Consider the following 10,245-nt stretch of genomic DNA (forward strand, 5'->3'; position numbering starts at 1 on the left):
ATTTTCCTAAAAATAAAACAAGTTGTACAAAAAAAATTAAATCATTATCCATTTGGTTATTGTCAAAATAAAGAAAAATGTCCTTTTCATGTAGATGTATTGAGTGACCAGTTTTTCTTTCAAGAAAGTTTTGTACATTCAACCAAAAGATTTGAGAATATAAACAATGAAAAAATAAATGTACAATGGAGCCATGTCCAAACTAGAGCTCTGTAAAGAGAGTAAAGACAGCATTGGTCCAATGGCAGCGCCTCCTGGTGGAGGAATATGGAGGGAATATTCTCTGTATTTATTTAATAGCCTTTCCCCCCTGGCTGTTGTTCAATTGTTTGTTTAAAGGTGTACAGAAAAGAAAATTGAATTTGAGCCCACTCTGGGTCATAAAATTAGTGTAATAACTCATCTATCAGACGATGTAGGCCAAACTTTGTGCAAAATTCTATTTTTGAGTAAATCCGGGATGAAAGTGTGTATTTTAGTGTAGTTTTTTTTTTCGTATTGGATAATGCAGGCGCACGGATTATACGTCAGCCTGTACACGATTCACTAGCCACTGATATTGGATCCGTAATCCGTCATTCAAACGTCTGAGACACGCACACACACACGGAGCTCGGTCTCGCCCCAAACTTTGAATATCCCGCCCGCTCGATAACGACCAATCAAATTCATTTTCCTTACTCGGGTAAACTCGTGTTGCAGCTCGTGACAACTCGGCGCGACAAACGGGACAAACGGGACAAACGGCCATTTCTGTACACCTTTAAAGATACATTTGTATTGAATTCTGTCAATAAAGATTTATTGAAAAAAAGAAAGAAGCTGCAACTAACGATTATTTTCATTATTGATTGATATTGTTTGGTCAATAAAACATCAATCAGTGTTTCTCAAACCACCAGACGACATCGTCCTCAAATATCTTGTTTTGTCCACAAACCAAAGAGAGACTCAGTTTACTGTCATAAAGGAACAAAGAAACCAGAAATATTCACATTTAAGAAGCTGCAATCAGAGAATTTGGACTTTTTTTTCTTAAAAAAACGACTCAAACTGATGATTAGATTATCAGAATAGTTGATAATTAATTTAATAATTGATTATTGTTGGATTAATTGTTGCAGCTTTATTTCTGTCAGTCAGCTGTTGTGCAGCTGGAGACTGAGTGGAAAGGATGGTGTCTATTAGGGGTGGGAGAAAAAATCGATTCACATAAATATCACAATATCTTTTTTGACGATTTTTAAATCGATTTTTATTTTTCAAAAATCGATTAAAAAAAAATATATATAGATTTTTTAAAATATTGTGCAATGTGCATTTGTTAGCCTTTTTTACATACAGAGAGTCCAGGTTTTGAAAAGGGTTTAAGTTCACTTCCTTGAGCTAAGCTAATTATTGACTTTAGGTGGAGGCAGGCTAACACTACCCATACACTTCCAGTGTTTGAGCTAAGCTAATTAGCGACTTTAGGTGGAGGCAGGCTAACACTACCTATACACTTCCAGTGTTTGAGCTAAGCTAATTAGCGACTTTAGGTGGGAAGCAGGCTAACACTACCTGTTTGAGCTAAGCTAATTAGCGACTTTAGGTGGAGGCAGGCTAACACTACCCATACACTTCCAGTGTTTGAGCTAAGCTAATTATTGACTTTAGGTGGAGGCAGGCTAACACTACCCATACACTTCCAGTGTTTGAGCTAAGCTAATTACGGCGATACGGCTCTATCTCCCTTGTTACTGCACGCACAGTGGAAAGGATGGTGTCTATCTGCTGGTCATGGACTCGGGAGTGAGGCAAGACACGGAAAAAAATGTTGGCGTATCACTTTTGTAACATTCTGACAGCCCCTTACGGGACACCGTAGTCTCATGTAACATCACAGACTACGAGATTACCTGTGTGTGTCAAGATGGCGGAATAAACGGCACAAGCCGATACCAGCGTCCTGTACAGTTTTATTATAAACCCAATTCAGCTAGCGGGCAAAAAGTAAATATTACAACTTTGATGACTCCTGTGCTTTTTGTAATAACGAAACAGAAACACCTTTGCATTTATTTTTTTACTGTGACATATCCAAAACATTTTGATCTGGAACTTCACTTTTTTGAGACTCTTCATTGATCCGTGAACATAAATCAACTTCCATATTAACTCAAACTCCTGAGAATGCCGCGGCGCCATGCGACCTGCAACAAACGACAGCGATCAGGAAGCGACTGAACTCTTTATTGATCCGTGAACATAAATCAACTTCCATATTTACATCGTTGAACTCAAACTCCCATCAGCCCCGGCGCAGGAAGTCCGCGCGCCTCAGACGGGCGTGGCTCGCCACTCCTTCCCCTCCGTCAGCGCTCGCGGTTGGTGGATGAACACGCTGTATCGGACGCCCTGGTTGGCCGCCGCCCTCACGAAGCGGCTGTTTGCCGTCATGGTAACGGCCCTCAGCGAGTCGCCGGTGCCGAAGATGGTGAGCGAGCGGCGGTTGACCTTGTTGCTAGGCGCCAGGCGCAGCGTGCGCTCCGACGGCCGGTCGTCCACCAGCTGCACGCGCGCCAGCAGCTGGGCGGCGCGCTCCTTCTCGCCGGCGCCGCCCAGCGTGTCGAGGATCAGCTGGAAGTCGGTGACGGCGGCGCGGCAGGCGAACAGCTGCTTCCCGGCCATGAAGGCGTCGAGCGCCGGCCGCACCGGCTCGCGGCGCTCGGCGGCCGCCTGCTCCGTCAGCACCGGCTCGCGGAAGCTGAAGTGGCAGCGGCCGTGGCTCAGCGCCGACACGTAGGCGATCAGCGTGGTGATGTCCAGGTTGGCACGGCGACACTCCTCCACCGGCGCCAGGGCGGGGAACGCCAGGCGGGCCACCACGGCGCCGCGGGCGACGCGGGTCGGCCCCGAGCCTTCATCCTCCTCATCCTCCTCCTCCTCCTCCTCGAAGGTCGGTGTTCCCTGTCGGACAGACGCAACAATCACTGGCATCGCTTCATATTTAAAGGGATAGTACCATGTTTTAATTGTTTTATTTTGCATGGATGTCTGTTTATGACAAAAAAAAAATTACATTTATGTTTGGATATGATACAGCTTGTTTAAATTACCCCCAATTTCCAGTTACTTCCCAATAATTCCTATAAATTCCCATAATTCCCATGGAAAGTTTCCAATTTGGAATATTTCCAATATTCCCAATATTCCCCAGCTTAACTTCCCATGGAAAGTTTCTGGAAATTTACTGGAAATTTTCCGCCCCTTTGCAACCCCAGTTGTAATGTATGGTGGGAGTTTTTCAGTAATGGCTTTAAAGGGATAGTATCATTTTTTTAAAGTGTGGTTGTATGATCTACAAATAGCCCCTAAGTACTTTAATTGCAGTAGAAGACTCTCTGCACTCCTCCCGTTAGCAACGCCAGCCCATAATAGTCCTGCCCAGAGATTTACAACATACAGTGTTGTGAAGAGACCCAAAGAAACGGCCTATTTTCACGGCCTAAAAGAGGTTTGACCTGAAAAATAATACACAGTTCCATTGTTCGCTATAATATAATTTTCTGTCGGACAGACGCAACAATCACTGGCATCTCTTCATCTTTAAAGGGATAGTAGCATTTTTTAATTGTATTATTTTGCATGGATGTCTGTTTATGACAAAAAAAAAATTACATTTATGTTTGGACATGATACAGCTTGTTTAAATTACCCCCAATTTCCAGTTAATTCCCATAAATTCCCAATAATTCCTATAAATTCCCATAATTCCCATGGAAAGTTTCCAATTTGGAATATTTCCAATATTCCCAATATTCCCCAGCTTATCTTCCCATGGAAAGTTTCTGGAAATTTACTGGAAATTTTCCGCCCCTTTGCAACCCTAGTTGTAATGTATGGTGGGAGTTTTTCAGTAATGGCTTTAAAGGGATAGTATCATTTTTTAAAAGTGGGGTTGTATGATCTACAAATAGCCCCTAAGTACTTTAATTGCAGTAGAAGACTCTCTACCCTCCTCCCGTTAGCAACGGCAGCCCATAATAGCCCTGCCCAGAGATTTACAACATACAGTGTTGTGAACAGACCCAAAGAAACGGCCTATTTTCACGGCCTAAAAGAGGTTTTACCTGAAAAAAATACACAGTTCCATTGTTCGCTATAATATAATTTTTTCCAGCCCCTCAAAGTGCAGGAAAAACACAGTTTTTATTTGGACCTTTTTTAATTAAAAATGACAGGCTAACATTTAAATTCCTACCAATTCAATGTTACGTTAGATAAATGGACCAGTATCTGAGCTTTGGCGCCTCATCTGCCGATACGGTTCCAACATCATCTTTTTTGGGAAGTGACGGTATTTAGGAATCTTTACGATTAAATAATTGTGGCGTTTTAATACCGCGATTAATTGTGTATTTGAGAATAAATAAAGGTTTGAAATCCACCTCATCGTGGTCTTCCTCTTCCTCCTCGTGGTCATCTTCAGCCGCCGCCTCTTCCTCCTCCTCCTCTTCCTCCTCGGTCTCCGCGGCGACGACGGCCACGATGTCGCCGCGGACGGACACGCCCATGTCCCGCAGGCGGTCGGCCATGGGGCTGGAGACGCCGTTGTAGAAGGCGAAGACGACGGCGGGGTGGCGGTAGTGGACGGGCTGCTGCCGCGCGGCGAGCAGGAAGTCCCGCGCCTGGCTGATGATGCTCTTGTCCCCGTACTGGCCCCGCCCCCGCCAGATGGCGTGCAGCGCCTCGGCCTTCCGGCCCACCGCCTTCACCCAGGTGAGGCCGCCGCTCGCCACCACGTCCACCACCAGCGTGAGGCGCTGGCCGCCCGCGTCCTAGAATACAATAGAAGAGAAGAGAATAGAATAGGTACTTTATTCTCATTCAAATACACAGTGTACACAGAACGAAATTTCGCTTCACTGACTCTTGGCACAAAACAAAAAAATATGTGTATACAGTATATATAAATATAAATAAATTAGGGCTGTCAGAGTTAACGCGTTAAAGCTTCAGTTGGTAACAATTATTCAGTCATATTTGCTGGAACTGTCACTATATTCTGATGGTCAGACATTAAATGAGTAATTTAGGACAAAATCCAACTCCTCTGGCTCCACCTACAGCCTGTAATCGTATTTGCCAAAATCCACCGCGCCCGACGATTCTCCACCAGTCAGGTAGAGGGAGCAGGAGGAGCAGCCAATCGCCGCTCCTACACGTCGTGCTATGGATACGGTACGTCTTCTGTGGGTGCGTTTATGGCTACTTTGTGTGTGTCTGTGTGTGTGTGGGGCGCTTGGCAGAGGTTCATAAAGGGACTTGACGGAGTATTGTCTTGAAATTTCCGACCAAGTCGCGGAGTTTACTTTCACTTTCGTCAACTTACCAACTGGAGCTTTAATCGTGATGCGATTAATTAAAAAAAATAACGCGTTACATTTTTTTAATCGCGGTTAAACGCGGCTCATTTTGTCCTCTGTCTGCTGGACTGGAGGACTGGAGTGTGGGACCTCCAGTCCAGTAGGTGGCGGTAAGCCACCTTCAAGTTGGTTGCTACACAAATATACACAATCTAACATATATCCACAGCTCCATCCATTCATTTTTTGACGGCTTTGTTGTAAACAAATGCACATGGCCATGTATTGATTTTTTGACAGCCTTGGTTGTCAACAAATGCACATGGCCAGGCAGAGGCGTAGCAAAGTAAAGGGCAATTTCCACTGGATGCAATTCGTTTCAATTCTGTGTGAGTTTCATGCATCATGTGTTATGATTAGGTACTAGGCCTACTAGGTCTGGTCTAAAAGTTGTTTGTCTAGAGATTATAACACTTTGGAGTGTTGAATGTACAAAGCGCCATATATAATATTTTTAATAGAGATTAATCGCGAGTTAACTATGGAAAAAATGCGATTAATCGCGATTAGAAAAACTAATCGTTTGACAGCCCTAAAATAAATTGAAAACAGACAAGTGAGGTCGGTCAGTCAATAAAGTGCTCTGTGTGCATACGAAAGTTTTTAAAAGAATCACAGTTAAAAAAGTTAAAAGTGTTAAAAGTGGCATGTGCAAAAAATGAAGAATTGAGCCGTTTGAGGTTGAGTAGATAGATAGATAGATAGATAGATAGACAGACAGACAGATAGATCTTTATTAACCTGGTAGGTGAAGACGTGCAGCAGCGCCACCACGGCCTCTAGACTCTGTGCTGACTCCACGATGGCGGTCAGGTGCGCCAGGTTGGTGCTGTGCAGGTGAGCCTCCTTCACCTGCAAGTTGCAAGTCAGAAAACACTCGATCAACTCAACTTTTTTTAACCCTTGTTGGACCACGGAGACCTGCTTTTTATGAACGCATAATACATACGTAGTCTAAGAAAAAAAAAAGGAAAAGTTAGGGGGAGGGGCCCACTTTAGTATTCTTTAAGGGGGCCCAGAATTCCTAGCAACGGCCCTGGCCGTTGCACATTGTCCATCTCTGTGTCCGTAGACTCTCTCATTGGCTGACTTTTATTTATAAATCTATTCTTGGACTTTTGCCTACATATTTGTGTGTACACATGTGTAGAAACCTCAGCCGATGTGGCCTCAGCGTTCTCTGGACGTTGTACAGATGCAGGTCAATTATAATAGACTGAGAATTGAGCTCAATCGGACCGTGTGATTGCATTGTTTAATCATGTTTTCCTGAAATGTGTGATTGTATTTTATTTGAGTCTTGTGTGATGTGCAACTGAGCTGTTTGTGTGCTACTATGGCAACAAGCCATTTGAACATTTAAAAGCTAAGTTTGACTCTCCGGAATCAACATTGTAGATATCAACAACGTCTTTCTGACTGGTCCTAACTACATTTGGAATAGTTGGATTTTTTTATTCAAGATATCTGTAATTCAGTTACCTCTTGTCAAAAAGAACATTTCAGATCCACAACTACGTTCTTCCTTCACTGTAACCATTCATGTGTATGGGGTTTGTCATTACAGATATCTACAGTTCAGTTGCAGATATCCACTATGTGAATTACAGATATCTGTAACTGAATTACCACTAGTACTAATTCCAGTTACAGATATCTACAACTTCATTCTGACTAGTCAAAACTTAATTCCAGATATCTGAACAGGGACATGTAGATATCTTTAATTGAGGTGAATTAAAGATATCTAGAACTGGAATTATGACTAGTCAGAATCAAATTGTAGATATCTGTAACTGGAATTAGTACTAGTGGTAATTCAGTTACAGATATCTGTAATTCACATAGTGGATATCTGCAACTGAACTGTAGATATCTGTAATGACAAACCCCATACACATGAATGGTTACAGTGAAGGAAGAACGTAGTTGTGGATCTGAAATGTTCTTTTTGACAAGAGGTAAAACTGAATTACAGAGATCTGGAATAAAAACTCCAACTATTCAAAATGTAGTTAGGACCAGTCAGAAAGACGTTGTTGATATCTACAATGTTGATTCTGGAGAGTCAAACTTAGCTTCTAAATGTTAAATCCGCTTGCCATATTTACCTGGTTAAATAAAGGCTATTGATTGATTGATTGATTGATTGATTGATTGATTGATTGATTGATTGATTGATTGATTGATCACCTGGCGGCCGCCGCTCTCCAGCCGCCTCAGGAAGCGCAGCTCGGCCCTCAGCTTCCCCAGCAGCTTCTGGCGTCCCTCCACGCCGGGACCGATCAGCTCCGCCCGCTGCAGCAGCGCCTGCGCCGCCGCGATCCTCTGCTGCAGCGCCACCTGCACCGACATGACGGCATCACACCTGGAGGAGGAGAGCGGACCACACCTCGTTAGAGCGATCAATTAAGGGGTTAGCGTTGTGGCTATCCCTAGCGCCGGGTAGCCATGGTAACTCCGGTTTGCCTGCAGCAATTTTAGTCGCGTTTTTTGCTCTGGGTGACCATGAGGACAACGATTTAGGGGTAAAAAATGACCGGAATTCTCCTTTAACTACGTTATATGTATAATATAATATACTAGATAGATAGATAGATAGATACTTTATTAATCCCGAAGGAAATTCATCTGTCAGCTGCTCCAAACATTCTGAAAGAAAGTACTCAGCTAATGTAGACAGATGTAGCAATAATATAAAATAATAAAATAAAATATAAAATATACCTATATATATATATACACACATACAAACTATAACCTATATATATGCATACATATATGTACACATACACACACACTCTCATATAAAAGAAATACAGTTCATACTATAACTGAGCTTTGACTCCTCAACTCAACTCTTATTGTTGTTATCTGTGACAAAGATGTTCAATATAAGGTTTATAAACCGTCTCTGGCTGTGATAAGAACACTGATAATAAACAGACTACATACAGTTGTACATCCTCATCTAGACTTGTATCTGTCCCATATTCAACTGACTCTCCAGAAGGAAAAATATGTTTCTCACTGACCCAAAAGAATAATAAGAAAAAAGTGCGTGCCTTATTCCAAAAAGATATTGTTGCTACCCCTAATATTACTGTTTATTGGAATCGTTTCACAGATCATATTGATTGGAAAAAAACTTGGATGCTTCCTAACAAGTTTTTAATCACAAATAAGGTTAAGGAGGTTTCTTACAAAACCATACATAAATATTATCCAGCTAATCATTATATGCAAAAATGTAAAAATGACATTAATATTAACTGCTCTTTCTGTAATTTGCATCCAGAAACAGGTGTTCATTTGTTCTGGCTTTGCTCTCACACGAAAAAACGGAAAAACTATGGGCAGACCTTGGCAAATTTATTATTGACTCTTTTACAATAGATTTTATTTTACTTTGGGAAAATGTTGTTTTTGGTTTCCATAAGTATCCCAAGAAAGAAGGAGTAGTAAATCTGTTTTTATTTTTTGCAAAATTTCATATTCATAAAAGTAAATTTTCTAAGAAAACCCCTTGCTTTTATGTTTTTCAAAAAGAAATGGAACTTTATTTTAAGCTAATCACCAAATCAGCAAATGAAAAGGCTTTAAAACCATAGACCTTTGTAATATAACCTTGTTGTATAATGAACATCAGCCCGGCACATGTTCTTTATATTTTCATTGTATACTGTTCCCTGTTTACTATTTGTACCTGTCAACTTCTTTTAAATAAAGCTGTTGATTTAAAAAAAAAAAAGAAAAAAAAAGACTACACTACACTACCCATGATCCTCTGCTTCTCTGTTGCTCTGAGGTTCTGATGAAACTTCAACTTTCATGAGTCCAGACCATAATACATCTATGGTCCAGACAGACCTGTAGACTCTGTAGACCAGAACCAGGTCCACATGACGTCACGTGACCCGCGCGGCGCTACGTCACACCAACTGTTACTGTTAGCACTAATCAGCTGTTAGCTCATTTATAGTTCACACGCTGCTGCTAAGCTAACAGCTAACTGTTGTGTCCCTGCGCGGTGACGTCATTCCGCCGCCGTTAAGTCTAATCATCATCATTATGAACTAACAACAGTTTAGTAAAAACAGAAACAATGACGTGTGAACTCACGGCGGCGGTGACGTGTCAACTTCAGTCCAGGTAGCTCTGCTAATGCTAACGCTGCTAATGCTAACTGACAGCTCTGCTTTTCTCTGCGCCAGGACGGAACTTCCGGTTCAACTGACGCGTCATTTCCGGTTATAGTTCTTTTTTCCTCCTTTAACTTTTTATTTTTTTATTTTTTTTATTCAAAACTTTGTTTCACATTACAAAAACAGTTTTTCATGGTAAAATGCAATTTATAAAGCACATTTATACTATACGTCAGCGGGAATTTATATGTTCACAAAAAATGAATTTGATGAAAATGATTGAAAATGTACATTTGTGTATGTGGTATTTGGAAAAAAAATTTTTTTATAAGAAAATATGCATCATTATCCTTCTTTTTGTGATCATAACAGCCAAATCTGACTAGTAAGTAACAAGTAGCATCTGAGAAAATATATCTGTTAACAAATGAGTTCATGTCTTTCCAAAAGTTTGTGTGTAAATTAAATTCACAAGACCAAAATACATGAGAGATAGTTTCAGGGTGCAGATCACAAAAACAACACTCCACCTCGATGTCAACTTTAAACTTATGTAACAGCACTTTGGTGGAGTAAAATCTATGTACACTGCAAAAACTCAAAATCTTTCCAATAATAGGCGATTTGTCTTATTTCTTGTCAAAATGTCTCATTTCTAGTCAAAGCTAATCTCTTCCCACTTAAAATAAGAT

At 41.3% G+C, this 10,245-nt stretch overlaps 1 protein-coding gene across 1 annotated transcript; it reads right to left on the bottom strand.

Moving 5' to 3' along the window:
* Positions 1 to 2,218: 2,218 nt before the first annotated feature.
* On the bottom strand, positions 2,219 to 9,612 carry c17h7orf25 (chromosome 17 C7orf25 homolog). The gene is made up of 5 exons (XM_085804012.1): positions 9,531 to 9,612; positions 7,602 to 7,776; positions 6,150 to 6,260; positions 4,431 to 4,820; positions 2,219 to 2,916 (listed from the first exon to the last, which is right to left on the bottom strand). The coding sequence occupies exons 2-5, from the start codon at positions 7,761 to 7,763 to the stop codon at positions 2,320 to 2,322; spliced, it is 1,260 nt and encodes a 419-aa protein (XP_085660138.1). The 5' UTR covers positions 7,764 to 7,776; positions 9,531 to 9,612; the 3' UTR covers positions 2,219 to 2,319.
* Between the last annotated feature and the right edge of the window lie 633 nt (positions 9,613 to 10,245).

The sequence above is a fragment of the Trachurus japonicus genome, chromosome 17 (assembly GCF_045865225.1).
Source record: "Trachurus japonicus isolate A0001 chromosome 17, Traja_1.0".
In the NCBI taxonomy this organism is placed as follows: domain Eukaryota; kingdom Metazoa; phylum Chordata; class Actinopteri; order Carangiformes; family Carangidae; genus Trachurus; species Trachurus japonicus.